Source organism: Stylophora pistillata, chromosome 14, assembly GCF_964205215.1.
Source record: "Stylophora pistillata chromosome 14, jaStyPist1.2, whole genome shotgun sequence".
Taxonomy (NCBI): domain Eukaryota; kingdom Metazoa; phylum Cnidaria; class Anthozoa; order Scleractinia; family Pocilloporidae; genus Stylophora; species Stylophora pistillata.
This window is the reverse complement of record NC_142532.1, coordinates 16,382,089-16,405,483: the sequence shown is the minus strand read 5'-3', so window position 1 is coordinate 16,405,483 and position 23,395 is coordinate 16,382,089. Positions and strand designations below refer to the sequence as shown.

Here is a 23,395-nt window from a genome sequence, read left to right as displayed (position 1 = left end):
CCTAGTTTCTTATTCATTCATTATTCGGTGAGTTTCACTTATTAACCCTTTAACTTCCATGAGTGACCAAAACATAATTTCTCTTTACAATATCAATTCGATATCTTTTAGATAAGTGATAAGAACAAGGAAAATATCAATTATGGGATTATCAGTTGACGCAATAACTAATTCTCCCAACCAACATCATAAGAATTGAGGAATTATCAATAAGATCTTGGGCGTAAAAGAGTTCAAATCTGCTTGAAAGAGTAAGTGGTTCCACGAGTGACTCCATCTCCCGTGAAGGCGGCGGGTAAACACGCGCTACGGCGAAAAATATTTCTTAATCATCATTTTCTTATGGGGTGCCATTACCGCCAATATTCAGCTACTGTTTTTTTTATATAATGGTGCTTAAGATATGAAGCCAATTATGTTTTATGCAGCTAATCATTTTATAAAAGTAAAGTCTGTTTACGAGCCTAGTGGCCCATTAGGCCGGTGCTTAACTCCGGTTTCTGTAGCATGAAGCGACTAGAAGCATTTCTACTCCCCCCTGGATGGGATGCCAGTCCATCACAGGTTTACCCCTCAGCATTAACTTTGTCGGTACCCATTCATACACCTGGGTGAAGAGTGGCACTGTGAGAGTAAAGTATCTTACCTAAGAACACAACACAGTGTCCCGGCCGGGGCTCGGACCCAGACCACTCAATCCGGAGTCGAGCGCACCAACCATGAGGCCACCGCGCCTCCACACAATCATTTTATAAAATGGTGCATTAAAACATATGGAACGCTTTTCATGGAGTCTTTTTTATGCAGCTAATCATTTTATAAAATGATTAGCTGCATAAAATGATTAGTTGCATAAAACATAATTGGCTTCATAAAAAGCGCTCCATATTTTTTAAGGCACCATTTTATTAAATGATTAGCTACATAAAACATAATTGGCGTCATAAAAAGCGCTCCATATTTTTTAAGGCACCATTTAATTAAATGATTAGCTGCATAAAACATAATTGGCTTCATATCTTAAGCACCATTTTATAAAAAAAACAGTAGCTGAATATTGGCGGTAATGGCACTCCATATTTTCTCCTCTTGATTTTTTAAGTAATTAAAAAATATCTTTAAAAGAAAAGGTGAAAAAAATAAAACCTTGTTATAATAGTTTTGGGGATGAATGAATGAAGTAACTGGGAAATTCTTTGATAACCGAGTTTCAATGCACTATTAAATATATATAAAAGTAGCGTCTGAAAAAAATTAATTTCTAAGCTTGATAAATACGAAATGAGACAAGCTTTACAACTTATTACCTGTGAATCACAATCATGGGTTAAAATTTCTATACATATTCATAAGCACTTTCCAGAATGTCTACTTTTCAATCAATCTGCGACTAGAATAATCTTTCCAACTAGTTTCAGTAATCCAGTGACCATTTAAGAGCTGGAGTAACGCAATGACCACGAACGGTCACGCAGGCACGCAATAACTACACAAAACACCGGGACATATTTCGAAAAGGGCTTCTCGTGACCGGGGAAACTAAACTATACTGAGCTTACGTCATCCTTGTTTGTTTTTTCAGCGAAACAAGTCTCTTGACAGCCGTCAATTGGTTTTCTGGATTAGAAAGCACATTGCGTGACAGCCGTAAAGGAGAGTAACTAGAAGAAACCGATTAAGCTTTGACACAACAATAATTTCCGCCATATAAAGAATTTCGTACTGTTCTAATCTTTCTTTTCCTCGCTATCGGTAGCTTCCCCTATCATCTGCTTCACCTGCTTGCGTCCTTTCCGATGTATAAGTTCCATGTAGGCTCGGCCACCAAATATACTGAGAAGGAGACCTGCACCCATTGAAATGGCTATCCAAGCAGCAAAGCTTAGATAGGGGTCTGGAAACAAGAAATTGGCACAAATCAAATTTACACGTTTGAATTCCTTAAGCGTGTTAACGAAGAAAGAAAATCAGGACGGTCTTTCAAAGAGCTGATTCTAAGTATTGTGGAAATCCCCTAAATTCAGTTGATATAGCCTGAACCAAAAAACGTGTTCGTTGAGTACGTTTCCAAAAAAAAGGAGTTTCATTGTAATAAGTCGAAGAAATTTCAGTTTTGGTTGATCACCCTTAAATATTTTGATTTAAAGGGAAAGATTAGACTGCGAGAAGTTCCGTTCTTCTCGGAGGAGAACTTTTCGTTCACCTAACTTCCAAAGTTCCACGCAGCACCTCACGTCCTTTTTGTTTCCGCGGATTTTGTTGTTGTTGTTGTTGTTGTTGTTTTCACGGTTTTGTTATTTGACTCGCACGACGGACTTCGCCGACAAGGAAAGAGTGCACGTAGTATAAGGAAACATGGTATAAGGAGAGAATGGTCTACCACTGGGCGAAAAAACAGATTTGACGTCAGACAAATGCAGTCCAGAGATAAGTGGAAAATTAAAAAGCGACATGTTCTTACCTCGGCTCTTTTCGCAAATAAATGGCAGCGCGATCTCGCAGTTTAAGTCAAACCAAGTCACTTTACCATTCTGGATATGGATCTTAACACAATCCTCGCCATCACATCTCCTTGGTGTACCACGGTCATAATGCTTGTCATTGGGTTCCTCCTTGTCCCAGTTGTAATATGAAGATCGGTTATTAAATTGTCCCTGGCCTATGTCGTTCCATACGTATATCCCTGCATAAATAAATCAAATAATTTGAAGACTAAGTCTCTGCAGTAACCATCATAGAAAAAAGGAGATGAGCTTGCTCATTTCACATCTAAAAGTGGTACATTTTGCTGAGAGCAGATGTGCGACAGGTCTGGACGTTTACCAGATAAAAGGACTGGGTCGAGTACATGAAATGGAGCTTTTGCGGTAAACTTTGCTCTAAGAGTCAATAGAATTAAAAGCAAACGAAGTCTTCCTTTACTACTTTATCAAAGAGCTTTTACAGTTGTGCGACGAGGCTTCGTACAGGAAGGAGAGAAAAACAAGACGAGGCTGTCGTTTCAAATTACTCCTCTTCAGAGGGACTCCAGTAAACTTCGTTTTTTTTTTTTCTAGACCCAGTCCTCCTGACTCGTGTCTATTTACAGAGGCATTAGTATTGTTTCAACACAGCGGTCAGATGGATAATTTGCTATTTTCGTAGTTTATAAGGAAAGTTTGAAGTTTCCAAGGCTGAGACTTACACACATTGTTGTTCCACACTTAACCTACTCGTTAGTTTACACTCTCCCAATTTTTTATTTTTTTTTTTCACTTTGCACAGCGGCGTGATGAAGTCGTCTGTAAGCTTCGCCGTGCTGGTAGTAGTCGTTCTTTGTTGTGTTCATGGTGGAGTTTCCGGTAAACAGTAAGGGAAATTTGTTGAAAAGGGAAGAAAAGAGCCACACAAGACAATTGTGGCGATAGCAGGTCTATGTATGTAGCGGAAAGTGGACTAATCGGCAAGGTTCTGTTATTTGCCTTCATCACCGAAACAAAGCCTCCGCGCAAAAAAAATCTGGAATATCTCTCATTTAAATTAGAACACGATTTATCTTTTTCCAAAGTCCTTCATTCATTAGTCTTACGCATCGGAATAGTTAGGAATTTAACCTTTTCTTCCTCACTTTCGTGTGTCCCTCTTATTGTTTTCAAACTCTCGTGCATGCGCAGTGTTTGACCGCTGCGTTCAGCCTTTCCTCCTTTAAAAGAAACTACCGTCCCAATATTTCACGTTAGACCATGTCGACCAGGGGCCTGGCCTCCTTGTTGGACCCATGTCGTACTGAATACTTACCAGCTTCCACTCGGTCGTTGAGCCCAATCCATATGTTCGTTTTTATCATATCTCCGATCAATCTGTTTTTTGAGTTGCTGGCTATCTTTACAAGCATGGCATTTTTATCTCTGCAAGACTGTCGTGCCCAGTCCCACGTGACAGTCTCGAGCTCATACCAGTAGCATGTGCCACCACCCGGACATTTCCAACCAGAATTATCTTAGGGAAAAAACGAAGAGAACGTTTGTTTGAGTCGTGAAACAAGCATCATAATCAGAAGGAGTAGAGTCTAGTGACCTGGGAAATTTCTCAATGACTTTACTGAAACACTTCAAGGGAAATATGACCAATTTTTATCATGGAGCTTCCCTGCAAAATTTAGTGCAGTGGAAGCGCGGAAGCTCCTCGTGTGCCACGTTTTTTTCTTACTAAATGTTGACGTCATCTGTGATGCATTACTAAGCGGACGCATGGCAACAAGGAATCTATTTGATAAGTATATTATAAGCTGAAGGAAGGAAAAATGCGGTTAGAACATTCTGTAGTGACACACTCAGCTGCGCTTCACATGCTGCTTTCAAGTTCAAGTTCAAGTTCAAGTTCAAAGTTCAAGTTCAAGTTCAAGTTCAAGTTCAAGTGCTTGTTTTCGTTTTGTTTTTTAACCACATTTTCGCATTATCTGTGATCTATTAATGAACGGGCGCACAGCAACATGCACGCTCTTTTGATTAGATCATAGGACACGTCACTCCTCACCTTCTTTGGACGCCCTCTCACATACATAACTCCTGTGTGCTTTACAAACCACGTCGTTCCACTTTTTGTTGATGCTTTTCATCTCTACACAACTCTCCACATTGCACTGTCCGTTAAAGTTGTTCGGTTCAGTGTTGGAGGGGTCAGTTTCGTCCCATGCAAAATATCTCGGCGTATCAAACTTGTTGTAGTTCCACAAGAACCTTGATTCTTTGCTTCTGTCGTTCAATCCAATCCAAGCACCCGAACCTGATTGAAGAAGCCCTCCAACAAATCTGTAAATAAACATAGCAAAAAAATTTAAGGCTCTTGGTGTTTAATTACAGCAGAGCTCACCTCGGTTATCATAGCGACTAAAAGAGTTGCCACTCTCCTTGGTGTGTCTTGGTGTACTTCGATGGTTATCGTGCACCATTCGTTTGAAACTTTTTTTTCGACGATGATAAACTTATATTTAACTTTCCGGTTGATCCAACGTTAGCAAGAAAATAACGAAATCTAAAATAGTCTACGAATGCAAAGAACTCCTCTCAAGCACGCGCACACTGAACGTCACGGTCTATAGAAAAAAAACGCGCGTTATCGGAGAGCTTATGCATCACGTTTACGACAAACAGTAAACGGCAATAATTTATTAGTTTCCCAAGGTCTGCTCCTAAATGTATTTCTGCGAACGCTGGAGAGGCAAATGACCTTTTCACTCTATAATTTACAACCAATACTGCGTATTCAAGGGGAGACGTGAAAAATTACCTTTTGAAGAAACGGAATTATTTTACAGCTTACAAATATAGCAAGATAGGATCGAACTTCTCAGTGGGAGATTTTGGCTTCTAAATCAACCTTTGTAAGTAATAGTTTACATTTACCAATTCTCAATCACGCACAGGTATGCTAACAAATAAATAGCGCGATTGCGCGTGGAAAGAGTGAGAAAGAAATTAGATTTGTGCTCGAAAACACAAGAACGCCCACGTCAGTTTTCAAAATCAGGGTTACAGTTTTTTGATGCGATTGGCCAATTTGCGAAATCACGCGTGCCGCGCGTGAGTACGACAAGAATCCCAAAGGGGGGAAAGGAAGAGAAAAATTGTAATTTTAAATTTAAAACGAAACAAATTTTCTTCAAGACTTGACCTAAACTTCAGACAAATGAATAACATCAGGCTTTCTCTATTTTTACCATTCGACGAAGGAGCACAAAAGTTACAACCTTCTTTATATTTTCACACAAATACATGTTTTTCCTTTCCAGTCCTCCATTGGATGATCGTTACTTTGGATTTTTTTCCCATAGAAGTGGCGGCAGTGAAATTTTTCTGGTTTGACCGTGGTAAAAAGATCAGGTAATTAGAGCACGTTTACACTTGAAAATACATATGAAATAACGATAAGCTTAATGAGAGAGTACAACAAAACTTCACTCGTAGAATGTAGCAAAATTTAATTATCTGAATGTTTTCACATATACAGTCTCATGGCACAGACAGTCTAACTGTTGGGGAAAGTGGGGACCGGTGTTGAGTAGCGTTCACTCTCTCTCGAGTGCATAGGTTCTTACAAGTAGGTTTGATAGTTCTTATATTGTTAGTTACTTTTAACATAATTTTACCTTACGATATTGTGAAGCGCGACTGAATATATCCACATAGAGGTCTGCGCTATGATTTTAATGTAAATTATTATTATTATTCTCTTGATTGACCTCACAACAGTGTTTCACCCACAGATTTTAGAGTAAGAACAGCCTCACCAATTTTACCACAGAACAGCACTACCTGAAAGTACCGCTGAAAATGCTCACTGTCGTTGTTCTTAGAGATGGTCCATGGCACTCGGAGAACCAGTTATCAAGTGGTTGTCCCAGTGGAGAACCACTTGATATGGAGTTCTAGAGACGCTGAAAAGACACTTATGGAGTTCTAGAGACGCTGAAAAAGCGAGACAAGAGAACCTCAAAAGTATGGTTCACAATGTTCCATTTGCCAAAGAAACGCTGTTATCTCAAGCACGTATTTTTGTGTTCTACTGGTTTCGAGAGGTGGATTCAACAAGAATCCTCGATGGACGAGTCGTCAGGATTTGTTTCATCCAGGGTGTAAACTGTTTGGGCCATTCTCCACAAACACAACAGAAGGCTTGTGTGCTTGTTTTACCTTCCTGTTCCGATACCGTGGGCATCATTTACAAGACTATCCATCACAGACTGAATTATCTTAGGAAAGAGTTTGAGGAGCGGATAGTGGTGATTGGACTGGATATTCCAGGCATGGAGCAGGGAATGAAGAGGAGGACATCGCAGCCATCGTGTAGCCGGTGGAAGTTCCTGACGAACAAGTAGGGGCGGTTGCACCCTAGCAGAAATAATCTAAAATCGTATTCCGGCTATTGAAAAAGGGCTGTTTAGCAAGCAGAGAAAGCGTGCAAAAGCAAATGAATTCAAAAGGAAGAAAAGAGAAATTTATTCTCTTTAAATAACTTTTTTCTAATTTCGTTGTATTTGTATGCAGTGCGTGCAATTATGAATAAAATGATGAAAAGAGATGATCTATAAAAAGGTATAAAGACGTCTTTCTGTAAGACAGAAATTTTGGAAAAGGGATTAGGAGGCTTACCACTAACTTAATTAAGCCGAACACTCTGCTTTTGTGCCAAACCGTCTTTCAGTCCATTCACTTCCCTCGGCCCTGCTTGCACTACACCAAAAAATTTGGTTTGGTGTTTTCAAAACAATTGAAAATTTTATAACGAATTTTTTTTGTTTTTGTACGGGCGTTCGCACTTGAGACATGCGAATTATTTGTGTAGCCACAAATGTCAATCAATCGACGTCGACGCCGCCGTCGTCTTCACCCGTAATGGACATTTCCTCGACCTGCAGAATCTTGGTTTGAAATTTACATCCAGCGTAACTGGTGCAGGATCGCTGTCCCTGTCTAACCATTCTCCTCGTGAATCCATCTCTAATGGGGTCACCTACGTAATGGTACTACTTCGCTTGGTATAAATTACGAATTATAACATAACCAAAGTAAAGTGCGCGTTCTGATTGGTCAATTTAGCGTCCCCCATTTGCCCATGGCTGTACGCTGCTGACGTGACCAAATGCAAAGACTATTTTTCCGCGCGCGCTTGTTTTTTCTGGTCGCGTAAGATTTGTTAAATAAAAGGGAACTCTTTAGCTACAATGTACCAATGTTATGTTATAAAACAAATGGTAAACACCACAGCGTACGCTATTGAGTTATGGATGCACTTGGGAGGTTTGCTAAGCACTCAAGAAGCTAGAGTCGCTCTCGGCTATCGCCTCGAGCGACTCTTACGCTTCTTTCGTGCTTAGCAACCTCCCGCGTGCATCCATAACTCAATAGTGTACACTGTGGTGTTTACCATTTGTTAAATATGATGACCCTCCGAAGGGTATCTGTCAAGAAACAATACTTTTCTCGTCCGACGAAATATTGTAGACTTCCAAAGCTAGTCGACGGCTTCTTTGAAGTTTGGTGGCACTTGCGAAAATTTTGATGGGTCAAAAAACTCGTTCGCACCGAAAATGGTTTCGCGTTGACAGTTTTTTTTTTTTTTTTTTTGGAAAAACAAACAAAAATTCGCGTAATGCGAAACAGGGCCTTACTTTCCCGTTGACAAGACAAAAACTATCAGAACCGGAAGATGGCTATGGTCACTATACCAAGCGTGGGTTCGTATCGCACAGACCAAAACGATATTTCACTGAAACAATTTTCAAAGCAAATTTCTGCATGTTTTAACCTTACATGGTCAACCAAAGATGAACTAAAAGCTAATCGTGAACTTTTATCACAACACTTCTTACGTGTTATCCTCGCTGTTGTCGATGGTGGCAAGTTTGGCTCCAAAATGTCCCTGGCAATGATAGTACGCGTCCAGCCAGGTCTTCGGTGTAGAGAAATAACGATAGCACTTTCCATTAGAGTAATGCCAATCCTTCAGACACATGGCTGTAAAGAAACCAGACAATTGTCTTAGATGGGGAACAAGGCGAAAATACTTACATTCCAAAAAAATTAAACAAAATTAAATCAAGAAAAGCAAAACAAAACAAAACAAAAACAAGAAAACATAACGAGAGGAGAATGAACGCATCGTGAGTAAACCGAAAAGGATGCCCGGTGTGAACGTCGGTGAAGGGGGCGGGGAGGGAAGAAGGAAGGGGTGGGGGAGGGGGAAGACTCTTGCTCTACCCCTCCTATCTCCCTCCCTTTGACCGTCGCTTACATTTCTTTCTCTCCCCAGCCTTCTGCTACTATAAAAATCAAAGATGGCAATTATAATTTTCACGAAGAAAATTCTTTTATGAAAGAAGTGAAAGGAGGGAAGAGAACTGAGAAAAATCAAACGGAATTCACCCTTTCGTTTTTCCCTTTTCCCTCTTTATCTCCACTTGTTGCTTTCACTTCATTCCCAGTCTCCTCCTTACACAACGTTCAGGTCTTTAAACTACTCTTCATTAATTGAATTTCGCCTCCACATACGTATTACCTGCATGTAGGGAATTAGATGGACTTGAGGAGGGGTCAGGAACGGTAAAATAGGTAGAAACGGAAGCGGAAGTGCCGGTGGCAATAGCTTGCAAGCAGGCCCTCATAATTAGCCCTGTAGGACGTTGCGTTTCTCCGTCTGTGAAAAGGCTTGAAGCGAGTCGAGGAAAGGTTTTCTGGGTATGGCACTGGCACTTAAGATCACTCTTAGACCCCTACGGACCCGTGGACCTCTCGCCGGTTTGCGTTGATCCAAACCTCAATCTTTCGAGCGGGGCTTAGAAATGCTCTTGTTGAAATATGTCCAGAAATGCATGACTTGGCGAAAGTGACGATTCAGACGAAATTTCGCAAAGGTTATTAACGAAATCAGCTTGACGAAATTGACTAAAATTCGTCAAAATCGTCAAATCTATGAACATTCACTCGGTTTGACGAAATTTCGTCAATCACTGGGTGCATCTCTGGACGTAAGTGTCTTGCCGAGGGCTCTACGGCAAGGGCTCTACGGCGGCAATGGTGTGGCGTGACTGGCGTCTCCTCCCATAAACAGATGTATTTTGCAACAACTTAGAAAAAGAAATTCTAAATTCCGTTTCTTGTGTATATATGTATTTTTCTCTAGCAAACACAGGAGTACAATTTGCCTTACCTTTACAGGCTGTTTCACAGCCGTTTAGTTCAATTTCTTCTTCATTTACATGACAACCTGTAGTAATAAGAAATGCGAAATTGGTAATTGAGGTCCTACTTGTGAAGGATAGAGGGCATTATTTAAAATGCTTCGGGTATGCAACGCAAGTATGAGAAAGAGATCTCGAGGATTTTCTTGAAAAGACAGGTGACGTCCAATGGCGACCTATGAAGGGCTTGGTAAGATTTGAATGTTTCTTTACCTCTTACCACAAGCCAGTGACGAGTTATCTCCAATCCACCTTCAGTGTGAATCATAGATGAATAAAGGGCCGTATCTGATTCCTGCAGTTGACGTATTTCAAGAGTTTTGCCTTTATTTGAGATAACAAAGCGCGGGTCGCTTTGAGGCAAGGGTTTTGTCTCACGCGTCCATGTAACAGTGCCGTTCACATTGAAGAAGTGTAAACCTTGGAATGTAACGCATTCTCCTCTCCTTCTTTCCAAAAGCTTTTTCTCGATCGATATCACTTTCTCAGCTGCAAAGAAAGACACGAAAGTTTAAGTCCTTGTGTCTTAAATCATTTAATCATTTCTGCCACAAATACTACAAACGGTTTGTAGTATTTGTGGCAGAACAGCACCATGTACATGTATTCTGTGAATAAAGGTCCCTTTTATCTATTCCGTCGTATTTGACCCAAAACCAGCTTCAAGAACTTTATGACAAGATGTAAGCATAGTAAGTAGTGTTTCAAGCCGGCCAACAGTAGCCGTGAAGAGAACGGAAAGACGACTTTAGACGCTCAGAATTTGTCGGAATATCACCGATGCTCTCGTGTCACACCACAGATATCATTCGGTTAAATTGGTCTGTGATCTCAGATTAATATTATCGTCGATAAAAAATCTATTTGACAAACTTATAACTGTATAATTTCCAGAATGACAATATGATGAAGGCTACGATTTCTCCTTAAACTAATTTAAAAATCACATGGTGTCCTATTGATTTTGTACATGCACAAAAACCTTATCGAAGAAATTACACAATCCACACAAGCTAATGGCATGATTTTTTTTTTCTGTAGACAATTAAAGGTAATCCGTTAACTTTCTAAATTTCGCCTTAAGTGTTAAATGTGAACAATATCACGCTCTTACCTTGAGAAATCGTCGCAAGGTCAAACAGTGCTAGTAACAGGAAAAACTTCATGTCATACGCCGGGCTGCCAAACTTCCAACTCTTTACGACTGATTTGAATTCAAGTTGAAAATGCCTCTCTGCTGAACAGAACACAACCACGTTGAGTTTAGCTGTCTCCGTACCTTTGGCTCCTACACTAAAAGTATTGTTCGAGAGTTGTTCATATTGTTGCCGACACCGTGAAAATGTTCGAAAGCGAGAGTTTCGAAGCGCTTTTCACAGGTAGTTTTACGATGGAGAGGTTGGCGACTTGGGAATGTCAACGACAACTGCGTTATTTTTACGTCAGTACGGGAATATTTGCTCTTACATTATGGACTATTCCTACTCAATTAATAACTTAATTAATTACTTATTAATCACAGGCCACTTCGGTCACGAAAAGAAGTGTTGTCATGTTCGTATGCTTAATCAAATCATATCGATCCAATGAACTCATCACCCAATAAGAAGAGGTTTCGAGAGATATATTCTAGTTATTTCACTAATGCTAATAAATCGACCCAAATACCATTTTTAACTGTGTTAATTTTCTGGTTCTGTGTTCTGCTATTTGACTTAGCTTTTCCACGTCGAGTAAGGCAACCCCCGAAAAATAATCATTTGCTGTCCTGAAAACAATGTCCCGTTCGAAACAAGAAAATGAAAAAAAATAAGTGAATTAATAAACGCAACAGTCGAAACAGTACTCCTCACAAAGCAACCGAACAACACCTCCGGTGCTGACGAAGACGAGCCGAAGAATTATCGACGAACGATACAAAATGAAGCGAGGTTACCAAGCTAATGCCGAGTATTCAATGTTTTCAGCTGGATGTTTTGCATGAAATTCATCAACAATTAAGTGAAATTATTTTGGACATTTACAGAAGACGGGAAATATATAGGCTGGGAATATCGTTTGAGGTAGGTTCTTGCGATAAAACGTTTTGTTTATGACACATTCCACGATCTAATTGAATAGAAATGATCGATTGAATCGTTAGCCAACGTACTTTGGGGATCGCAAAATACTCTTTCTTGTTATGTTTATTCGGTTTCCTTGTTCGCTTTTCTCGCCGTTGGCGCGAAAGAGCTTCGATGTTTTTATTTTCGGATTTAATTTGTTCCTAGTTTTTCAGTCAAGGAGTCTTAAAAGTATCACTGATTTTCGTTAGAACGTTCTAGAAGCTTTTAATTTAAAGATGTTCAGTCATAATTTTCAGATATGTTAAATACATTTCAGATATCGAAAATTTCGTTATCTCGCGCAAATTATCTTTATGTAAATACACGCAGCAATGTATTATAAACCGAAAGTAATTATAAATCCAATGTTTACTCCCTACATCGATAGAACTGGTGATTCATGATCCAAAAAACAGCATCTTCTTGTGGCGAAATACAATCTACAATTATATAACTCTAATCAATCAATAACAAAATAATTATATACAAAATTAATTATGCATCATTAATGGAAGAGATGTTGCGTTGTTTGTGAACAAGAATGTTAAAATAAGCTTGCAGCTAGTGTACTGATAGTTTCGAAAGAAACTGTTTGGGGCTGCATTGGTGGGGGTAACGAAATAATTTGGATATATCAACAAAGTTGAAATGGTAAATTGGCCACCGTAACGATTACAAAAGCAGACGTTTCCAGCGTTAGCCCCATTTTCTGCCTTTAACACACAACACACAATTCCTCTATTCACTCCGACGAAGGGCTAACACTCGAAACGTCAGCTTTTGTAATAGTTACGGTGGCCAATTTACCATTTCAACTTTGTTGATATAACCAAATTAGGGCATAACATACTTCATTTTTATGGCCAGTTAATCTGATAATTATGATATCCTAAACACCAGAACAGTAGGCAGAGGAGAATTCATTTCACAATCAAGATTTTCTTCAGTTGAAAATCTTTTTCTTCGTTTTCTTAAGCTGAATTTTTCATCCAGGGATTAAACAGGAAAATCAATTTTTTTTGTAGTCCCAAGAGGTCTTTTCTTTTGTATTTTTTGGTAGTGAATCCCTTGCACACCTTTGAAAATTTGATTATAAAAAAAAAAAACACAGCCCACCACCTACAGAATTGTTAAAGACCCTCCATTAAGGGATGTTTTTGTTGAACCAGTAAGTCAGTCAGTCAGTCAGGCAGTATGTGATTCAGTCAATATGTAAAGCAGCTAGGCAGTTCATGAATACGTCAATAGGGAAGTGCTTTAGTTAGTCAAGTAAGCAGGCAGTATGCAAATCAGGTAATAAGTTTGTTAGTTTGTCTGTCAGTCAGGCAGGCAGTATGCAAATTAGTCAATAAGTCCGTCAGTAAGACAAGCAGGCAGGTAGTTTGTCAATCATTGTGAACAAGTCAATCCACCAGTCTGGCAGACAGGCAATGTGTGATTGAAATTAAGTCAGTTTACCAGTTAAGCTTGACATGCAGGGTTTTTGCACTTTTTCAGGAACCCCATTCAAGGACTTTCAAGGACTTTTTAAGGTCATTTTCAAGAACCTTGGCTCTCAAATTCAAGGACTTTTTGCATTAAATAGGAGTTGATAGAATTAAAACACATTGCTCTTTATTGTGAAAAGTAACAGATAGAAACACACTCATGTCTTTGTAATGTATATAAATCATGTGTCAAACATTGTAATCAGAAGCAGGATTTGAAAGGAAAACTCTTTTTCACGATTTGTGCTAGAAACTTACACGTTCAACACCGAAAACAAAGGAAAACTTGGACTCTGATTCCTCTACACCTATTTTCAAAGACCTTTCAGAAATTTCAAGGACCTGAGTCTAAATTGAAGGGTTTTTAAGTCCTTGAAAACAAAAAATTAAATTCAAGGACTTTCAAAGACTTTCGAGGAGCTTAGGAACCCTGGACATGAATCAACAGATAAGTTAGTCAGACTAGCAGGCAGGTAAGCAACCACAGTTTAATAATAATTAGAAACTAGAGACCTCAGTCAAGCAGTCAGTCAGTTAGCAAAACAGTGAGGGATTTACTGTATGCATGACTGTAGGGTAATTTCAGATCAAAAGAACTGTAAGAGATAAAACTTATGCCCACTTTTACACAAGATCACCTCGGTCCATGTACAGTGGAGGTGGTCTAGTCCACAAGATCACCTTGGTCCATGTAAAATGGAGGTGGTCTAGTCCACAAGATCACCTTGGTCCATGTACAATGGAGGTGGTCTAGTCCACAAGATCACCTTGGTCCATGTACAATGGAGGTGGTCTAGTCCACAAGATCACCTTGGTCCATGTACAATGGAGGTGGTCTAGTCCACAAGATCACCTTGGTCCATGTACAATGGAGGTGTTCTTAAGTCTACAGTCTTATGAGGGCCAGTTTGTATGAGAGACTCACTTACATGTATTTATTCTATTTGTTATTTATCTTCCTTTTACAGACCTGTACATTGGTCAGCTGTCATCTTACACCATGAAATACTCTAGACATATCTAATTATAGGAGAAGAAAATTCCTGGCAATTTGAAGTATGGAGGGACTGATCGAGTGTTTTGATTTGCTTCCAAAACAGCTTAATATCTTGCTACTGTGACCTGATAAGAAATGAAACTTTTGAAACATTTGATAACACGATCTTGATGTAGTGATTGCAATGGGGGTAAGCACATCCACATTAGAGCAGAATTTATCTGACCCAACCCTTGTGCGTGTACCTCGATACACATTAGAGGAGAAGAGGAAAAAGCAATCAAAATTTAACACCCTTAAGAAGAAGCTCTCAAGGAGTAAAAGTGGTTTCAAGAGCCATGACCATGGAAAAATGCTGAGAGACTTAACACAAACATGGACTGTACAAGAGATCAATGCTTTAGTTGAAGAATATGAAGCAATGATGAATGTAAAAGAGCTAAAGACTCAAACCAATCTTGTAAGGCAATCTGCACCAAGTTTGAAGAAAGACCTTCTAAGGCTTCTAGAAGAAGGGACTTGTGCTGACACAACACTTGTATTTGAGAACAACCAATTCCATGTGCACAAGGCTATTCTTTCATGTAGATGTCCTTATTTCAAGGATCTTTTATCACAGTATACAGACCAGCATCCTGTCATTCCAATGGACTTTAAAACAGAGGGAATGACAACAGAAATTTTTTCAGCTCTGCTCTGTTACTTGTACACTGGAGACTTTATGACAAAAAAATCAGGCTTAGAATACATTGATGTTCTAATCAATTTGGGTGAAGAGTTTGGCACACCCAATGTTTTGGAACAGGATTTAAACTTACTTTTCAAATGTGGTGAATATGCTGATGTTGCATTTGTTTTTCCAGCTCAAGACTCTTCCGATACATACATGGCTGCAGATGGCAATGCAATTTCTGATCACACGTATGAGATTTTATGCCACAAAGCTATTCTTTGTGCAAGATCACACTATTTTAGATCACTCTTACTCAAATCCGACTTGAGTTCAAACAAATGGAGGACAGGTTCTGGAATGACAAGACTTGTTTTAGATGAATCAGTCATAACTAGGCAGTACACTCGTATAGCTTTACAATGTATATACACAGACTCTGTAGATCTGTCGTCTGTTGTTAAGTGGAGCTCTGAGGACAGGAAATATTGTTCACCCAGAACTCATAAACTTTTGACGTCAGCAGAAATTGCCATGGAAGTATTTGAGGTGGCAAGCTTCATCGATTTACCAGTACTGATACAAGGTAATTTGTTTATATTCATTGTAAAGTGTGAATCATACATTATGACATAATGGCACAAAAGCACAAGGTTATGTCTATTTTGTTTTGTTATTTTAAATTTACAGGATTTTGCTACTGACTTGATGATGACCTTTGTTTTGCTCTTGTGTCGCTTGTGTGCATTATGCTTATGTTGCCTTGCTTGACAGAGCTGAATAATGAAATGCTACGTCAGTGGGTATGCAGTCAACAACACAGGCTCAAGTGTCCTAGGTCTAAAATTTAGCAAAATTAGCAGAAAATAATAAGAGCTGACCTTTAAAACAGAGGAACTCTATTTTCGTTAAAGGCACTTTCCTATTTCCAAAGGTTTAAAGGAGAAAATTAATTTTTGAAAATTTTTAGGGGGTGTACCAAATTTTTGGAGGTTGTTCTGTAAATGAAAAGCGGCAAGGAAAACGATACCTCGAAGCCACAGAATAGGAAATCAACCATGCGAACGACTCAAAATTGTGTTTCTGCAGCAAAATCTAGCGCATGGGTAAATGCTATTCAGCTCTGTCGCCTTGCTTTGCTATGATGTCAATATATGTAGTTGGTTTTAAATTATTTAAGGTAACAATGATGTCAGTTTTTTTATGTTTTTCCCTTCAGGTAATTCCTTTTAAGACCATGCTAATGTACCAGAAATAAGGGAAAATACAAATCAAACTAGTCTGAAATTTTTGCTGAAAATATTTGCCTGAAAATGCAAGATGTACATATTCACACTATAAATATGACAGCATCGTGATGTTCTTCTCTTGTTATGCTCAAAAAAGTTTGTAAATCACTTGACTCTGGCTCGTGATTTACAAACTGGTTTGTGTCACATCCCAAGGGGTCATTTTGCAGGTAGACTGGAAGAAAGTACGATCTATAGCTTAAATCAGTTTAGATTGACTCTAGGACAATAACCATGAATCACTCACTTTGACTTGCTCATTAACACATTCAAAGTACCTCTCTTAGCTTGTCTTCAATGTCTGCATCATCAGGTTGTGAAGACATAATTTTGGAGGAATTGTCTCCATCCACTCTTCTGCCGACACTGGAATGGAGTTCTCTCCCTCATGGATCTGACTGGGTCTACAGGCAAGCCATGCAGTTCCTACGGGAAGAATTTGTCAACATTGCTCAATCTGAGATGTTTACTTTGATGCCAAGGAAGTATTTGATAGAGGCATTGAAGTCTGATTTCTTGCAGGTACTTGTTTTTGGTCTTTCATAACTAAATTCTAATCTTAAAAGCCAGCTGTCATTATTGTTAAAAATACTCCTGGTGCAGCACACTTTATGTGCCAACTAAGAAATATGCAGTTCGTTTTTATTTTTTTTCTTCGCCATTAGGAATAAGACAAAGTCCCATTGTTCAAAGTTATTTTGGCCTCATGTTTGGTCATTGCAGCATAGAATAAAAGTATTGGGCAAGATAAAAGAGCATTGTGTAATGTCCAAAGCCAAGTTTTGTTAGTCTTGCCTTAGCTGCAAGGTTAATCCCTAATCTGCGTAGGGACATCAATATGGACGACATGTGTAAGCTGAGTGGGTGGTCCCCTATTTCATATTTTTACACGGAAAGGGTACTATCCATAACTTATAAATCATATTATGGTCTCTCTAATGACTACCTTAATAACTTAGTTTCGAAGGAGGAACACAGATACAATCTAAGAAAGATTAACTAAGGACATTTTGATGAAAATATCATATACCAAAGAGTCATCCATGATTAAAAATAAAGATGATGATTTTTTCTATTTTTAAGCATACATCATAGCTTATGTGATAACAACTTTCATATTTGTATTTTCAGATAGTTTTATAGGAACAGCTTTAATGTTTACACACCTTGCATCCATGTATTTTTATATTTATAGATTTTAAATTGTGCAATTGTGATTATAATGTTACTTTAGTGTGCAGGTCCACATCAGGACTTATGGTCTTGCCTATTTTAGTAACCTGCCTTAACAAATAAACTTCTTGTTGTTGTTGAATTTTAATTGAAAAAAAATTCTTTTAATAGCAGTTTTATTAAAGTTTGCTATTCAATACAATAATTGGCAGCATTCATGTTTGTTCAGTCTTTGCCCAGTTTTGATCAATTTTTTTTCTCCCCTTCAGGCCTGTGAACACAATGTTCTACTGTCTGTCATCAAATGGGGTGAGGCACAGGTTATTCGTCAAATGAATGAACAAGGTACTGATATGAATATTATTTCTTAAATAGAAACTGTCATCACATGAAATTTTCTAATTCTCAAATTCACAATCAATCCATAAATTAAAGGTCAGTCTATCATTCAATTGTAATTTAACCCATTCACACAGCAACCAGGTAGACAATCAGACATGGTTTGATGCTGCTCTGGTTTAAAGATTTAATGAATATGTAACCGAAATTACAATTCATTGACGCAACATTTCGACCCTCCTGTCTAGTGCCTTCATCAGGGGTGATCTGATCATTGCAACAAGAAGCTCTTTTATTTGCTCGCTTAAATTAGCTGCCTTTTTTTCTCTAATTAGTGAGTGGTTATATTTCCCTTTTTGAGTGTTATTTACTATGCTGACAAACCACAACCTGATTTTGGATACGAGTCTTTCAGATAAGTTTCAGAAGTGTTTTTTTTTTTTCTGTTCTTTAAGATCCAGTCCAGGACAACAAGAAGAATGCCAAGCGACGCGAAATCGATAACAAACAGCTAAAGAGGGTTCTAGCAGGCGTTATCGAACATGTGCGAATTGGTCATGTGCTTCCCCCGCACAGTGAGCTCTTGGACGGGGTGTTCCGCAGGGGTCTTGTTGACCGGGGCATGCCCCTGGATATTGGTGAAGGAAGTTTTTATCCCAATCTCCCATGGATGAGAAGGAGAGAAGAGAGGGACTTTGTCAGACCGAGGCTCTTCTTGCCTTACTTTGAGGAAGCTAAGGTAAGTTAGCACTCCGTCAGAGCGAAGGGCTCTTACTTTAGACAGCACCACAATTTCTTCAGAAATCCCGCTCCCCCTTCTTCATTTGTAAGTGATCTTAAATTTATTACAGTCAGTGTTGGTCTTGGATGATCAGGAATAGGCCTGTTTTACAGTTGTGTACTTAGTTGCCAAGCCTTTGATTCAGAGTGAGGCTGAAGGTGACCTTGTTGTGATAGAGACCTGTATCTACTTAGCATGATAACAAAGTGATTTACATTTGAAAGGCAGCAAGGTTTATATCATAACAAGCTCACCCCTAGCCTCACTCCCATTCAAAGGCTTGGCAACCAAGCACACAACTGTAAAATGGACTGTTGGTTCTCGTGAACTTTGTGAAACGCCCGGGACATTTAAATGAATAGTTTCCAGTCTTGCGTGTCAACTAACAAAACAATAGGGAGTCCAAGCCTTCTCATTTGCCATCTGCTTTCAAACCTATTGACAGCCCTGGCTGGAAAGCTTAAACAGGCGTTCAGGCCGGTGCTTTACTTTTGGAAATTTTGGAGAGATTTCCGTATAACCCCATACCAATCAAAAATAAAGCCGAAGTCCCAAAGGTAATCTGTTGTTTTGCTTGTTTTCTTTTATCCAAGAATTGTATGCATAATGAAGTATGGGGTCATACGGAAATCTTGCCGAAATTTTCATTCCTGGTGGTTGTCGCATAAAGACCTCATTCCCCACGAATTAAACTTCCCCTCCTTCCTTTTTGTACGCCGGATACATATGCTAAGACATCCTCTTGATTGTAGGTCATTCTTGAAGAACACAAAGAAGCGGAAAAAGAGCTAATTAGAAATCGGGTGTCACGGGCTCCGCACAACATGCCCGACACACTGTACATGTTAGAATCGCACAAAAGGACCTACACTGCACCAGCGACCTTCTTTGCGTCTTTGGCAGCGGGAAGACTGGATCGAGACGATCGACGTCAATCTATGGGTCTGGGCTCTAATAGGGATGGAAACGAGTTGGAAAGATACATGAGAAGCGTGCGAACGAACGAATGGTCTTCAGGTATGTTGGCCGGCTCTGTTTTGTTCTGTTGTAATCGATTCTTATTCAGAGCTAGGTTCAAGTTCTTATTCTTATACTGGTGCTATTCTTTGTTATTTTGTCCTGAAAGCTGAATTCGCGATAATAAAAAGTTTTTATCCGTCTGAGAGGTCATGTCTAGAAGTCTATAACCCCTTTGAATAGACGGGGAGTAAACATGACTAAGATCGCATTTCCCCAGAAAACCAAGCCAAACGTACATGTACCTTGCGAATTTCCGGAAACGTTTTGTAGTTTTTTACATTCTCAGTTTTCTTCCATTTCTTATCAATCGTCTTTTCCATTTTAGATGAAAGAGAAGCTGCCATTAGTGGCGCGCCAGTAACAGGGAGAGAGCTTGCTCTCCCGGATGTAGCAATGGAGGCACCATCATGTATCCCGGATGATTATTTGTACAGAAGAGCGGGGCCTTCTGCCGAGGTAACCACACAAGTCACATCAGACCAAGGCGTAATTAGAATAAACTATTTTCTGGTTATCCACAAGTTATTTCTGTTGTTTTTTTTCTTAAATCTTGTCATTCTCTTCACAGATATACCCAGTACCAGATGTTGCCCTTCCCTCCTCCCCAGCGTCCAGTGTGTCTTCGTCCTCTGGTGGTGTTCCCCCGGAATATTTCCATATGGACCTTTTGTTGGAATCTTTAGATGATGACGGAACGATTGGGAGTAGCTAACGATGATCATGAGTGGCTAAATTTCTATCATTCTTAATTAGCAACCAAATTAATATTTCGTGTTATTTTCAAATAGTTATCTCTAATCCTTGTTTTGTCAAATTTTGGTGAATTCTGGAATTCTTCAAACTCAGCTCTTCAACTTTGAGAGCCTATGATAGCAGAAGTTTATCCTCTATTAAACAGTTCAACGTAGATGAAGCTGCATTCGAAAAAACTGAAAAAACCACCGTACGCGGCGCAATATTGACCATTATCTTGCAAAACATTGGACGCACATGTTAAGGTAACGATAACCTTTAAGTTTTGAAATTCTTAAAGTATGTAAGTTATGGACAACGACTAAATTTTTTTTCTAAGGATAAAAAAGAAGAAATATTTGGATTAAGATTAAAAAAAAAAGTCTTTACAGATGCCATGGGAAATTATGGAATCCTGGGAGATAGAGAGAGTAGTGGACCTTGCAGTACTGAAACCTTCAACTCCCAGAAGTGATTAACATGTAACTTCTCCCTTTAACATCTATACATTTTCCAGCAGACAGGTATTGAGAATACTCAAACTTATCACTGGTACAAGTTGTTATCTTGATCTTACACCAAGTCCTCGTAACTGATTTATAAGGAAATAATTTCAATATGTCAACAAAGTTGAAATGGTAAATTGGCCACCGTTACGATTATAAAAGCTGACGTTTCGAGCGTTAGCCCTTCGTCGGAGCGAATGATTTACAAGGAGATGCGTAGCAGTAAGATAAGAGATTTAACGATCAGACCTGGTTGTTTAAAGGGTAACCAACGCTATCCACTGGATTGATGTCTCTCCGGTGTATGTGACAGTACGCGTTGTTACCATTTATCCCCAGGTTAGCGTAGTATCCGCTGTCAGAGCGTTATCCACCCTTTGAACGACTGGGCACTGATTTTGGGAGTTACGGAGTCAGATGACTCTGCGGTTCAACAGAAACGTCAATTTCCGTTTAACAAGTCAGACAGTTATTTAGCTGGCTCATGAAACCAAGGCATTCTGAGAGTTCTCGTTAGCAAGCCAGTGAGATATGATATCAATGTGTCTGAGAATAAAACAAATTCATTATTGGTCATTATTTAAGTTTCGTATAAAAGTTTGAGGTCAATGTTGGTATCTGAGCAAAATGCAACACTTCTCCTTCCATAAGCCAACCGTGGTTAGCCTTCACCAAGAGGGGCCTGCCCTGAGTTGTTAGCAATTGACTGTTGTTGATTTAAGGAAGAGATAGATACGCAGTTGCCCAACTCTCCTCGCTCCCTCCAGGGGGCGGGAAGATGAGAGACCCTGGGAACGAGGTTGGCAGTTGCCCAGGGCCGGGTTGTTCAAAGGCGGGTTAAGATAACCCAGGGTTACCGTGAAATTGAATTGCAGATTTGAAAGCTTTAAAATAAAATTCACTTTAATTTCATTTGTTTACAATTTGATGAGTTAATGCTCTAAGAAGAATTGGGAAAATTATCTTAAAGTGACTTTTGAACAGAGAAATATAGAAACCTGGATTCAAATTTACCCCAGGTTAGCGCTAATTGGTCTTCGAACAACTGGGCCCAGAACTGGATCGAAAGTTTGACATTGAAGTGAAGGGAGCAAACACGGGTTGAATCAACAAATGTAGTCAAAGCTTTTTTGTTTAGCTAATAACACTTCACTTATTTTTATAGTTTTATATCGTTATTTTTGATATTTGATACCGATTACTTTCAGAAGACATTTCAATATTGTTAAAAGCGGTGTTTTACTGAATCCATACAAATATCTTAAGGTTAAATAAAAAATTGAATGTCATTAAATCAATAAAAAATATGCATGTCGAAGATGAATTTGTTTTCTTTTGATTTGTGGCATTTTAGCCAGCTTTGTTCTCTTAAGGGACATCTCATTGGTGTTTCTAATGCATCGTTTTAGCGCAGACGGCGAGTGCACTATATTTCAGTTATTTCAGTTGCTTTCTAAATTTCGAAATGCTTCTCAATATCTCGAAATATGTCGGTTGAAACTAAAACTGTCAATCATGATTACTGTCACTTTTTCTTCTTGGAGTCCTTCTTTGAGTCTGATGCCTTCTTTGGATTTCATGATGCCAACACGTACGGGACTTATAGGGGTCTCAATAACTTTTTCCATATGGTGAAATAGGCGGCTGCGCCCCAATGCAAAATCCGAACAGAACAGCCTACTCCGCTGATAAGCAGGACTGCACTCTGAAAGGTCAATCCGATAAATCTGGTCGAGATTTGTGAATGCGCATGCACGTTCTAACCATCTTTTAAGAACAAAATCTATCTGTGATGTGTTCCGAGTTTAAGTAAAGAGGGAAAAAAATAAGCTATTGACAATGAATTCCTAATAACTTAAAATGGTTTTGACCATTTTACTTCTTACGTTAAAGAGAGAACCGAAAGCAGTATTTTGGTATGTTTAATTCATTCAGCGTAAGCCGTTGCACTTAACATCAGCTAGTGAAAGTATAAAGTCGCAATCATTTTCTGTCAGCCGGAATCATAATTGTTCCCTTTGCTATGGTCCTGAGCAGGGTTTGCGATTCCCCAACGATGTCCACATATTTTATTTTCTTAGGGGCGCAACGACCCCAGCATGGCGTCATATTTGTGGAGTCACGGTTTTCTTAACTAGAGCGAGGCATTTCGCATTCAATTTGATGTTTGAACTAGAGCTACTCGCCATGTTGGGGGATTGACGTCGAATTAGAGCAACGGAGACCAAACCAATTATGAAATAAACCGCAGAAATACTCGCTTTTGCAGTCAGTTTAAAGGCTATCCACATGGCTTTGTCTTTTTTTAAGACGCGCAAAACTGGCGTACTTGGTCTTAGAGAAAAATACAACTTGACTAAAAGCCGACAAGAGAGCGAAAAGATATAAAAAACTCAGCGAGGGGAAGAGAATGAAGATTGAAATTGGACTACAATACAAACATGATCTTGATTTATTTTTTCGAGGAGGAAAACTATCATGGAGCGTAGCCCCTTTAATGACTAAAAATATTGTTTGTGAAAAGGAAAAAACAATATCGTAACTCAATTTATTGCGGTCACTCTTATCCGTTTCAAAC

The 23,395-nt window shown here is 39.1% G+C and overlaps 2 protein-coding genes across 3 annotated transcripts; one reads left to right on the top strand and one right to left on the bottom strand.

Annotated features, from left to right (window-relative positions):
• Positions 1-1,238: 1,238 nt before the first annotated feature.
• LOC111332130 (C-type mannose receptor 2) lies at positions 1,239-11,191 on the bottom strand. The gene is made up of 8 exons (XM_022937413.2): positions 10,833-11,191; positions 9,932-10,207; positions 9,688-9,744; positions 8,351-8,495; positions 4,516-4,790; positions 3,778-3,978; positions 2,462-2,683; positions 1,239-1,894 (listed from the first exon to the last, which is right to left on the bottom strand). The coding sequence occupies exons 1-8, from the start codon at positions 10,882-10,884 to the stop codon at positions 1,728-1,730; spliced, it is 1,395 nt and encodes a 464-aa protein (XP_022793148.2). The 5' UTR covers positions 10,885-11,191; the 3' UTR covers positions 1,239-1,727.
• A 451-nt stretch (positions 11,192-11,642) lies between these two features.
• On the top strand, positions 11,643-22,141 carry LOC111332120 (BTB/POZ domain-containing protein 7). Of its 2 annotated transcripts, XM_022937396.2 has the most exons (9): positions 11,666-11,781; positions 13,321-13,355; positions 14,279-15,563; positions 16,580-16,788; positions 17,709-17,784; positions 18,234-18,517; positions 19,312-19,576; positions 19,905-20,035; positions 20,148-22,141. In XM_022937396.2, the coding sequence occupies exons 3-9, from the start codon at positions 14,492-14,494 to the stop codon at positions 20,289-20,291; spliced, it is 2,181 nt and encodes a 726-aa protein (XP_022793131.1). In that variant the 5' UTR covers positions 11,666-11,781; positions 13,321-13,355; positions 14,279-14,491; the 3' UTR covers positions 20,292-22,141. The 2 variants fall into 2 exon arrangements, with proteins under 2 accessions (XP_022793130.1, XP_022793131.1); XM_022937395.2 differs by lacking the exon at positions 13,321-13,355 and having other exon boundaries at positions 11,643-11,781.
• Positions 22,142-23,395: the final 1,254 nt, after the last annotated feature.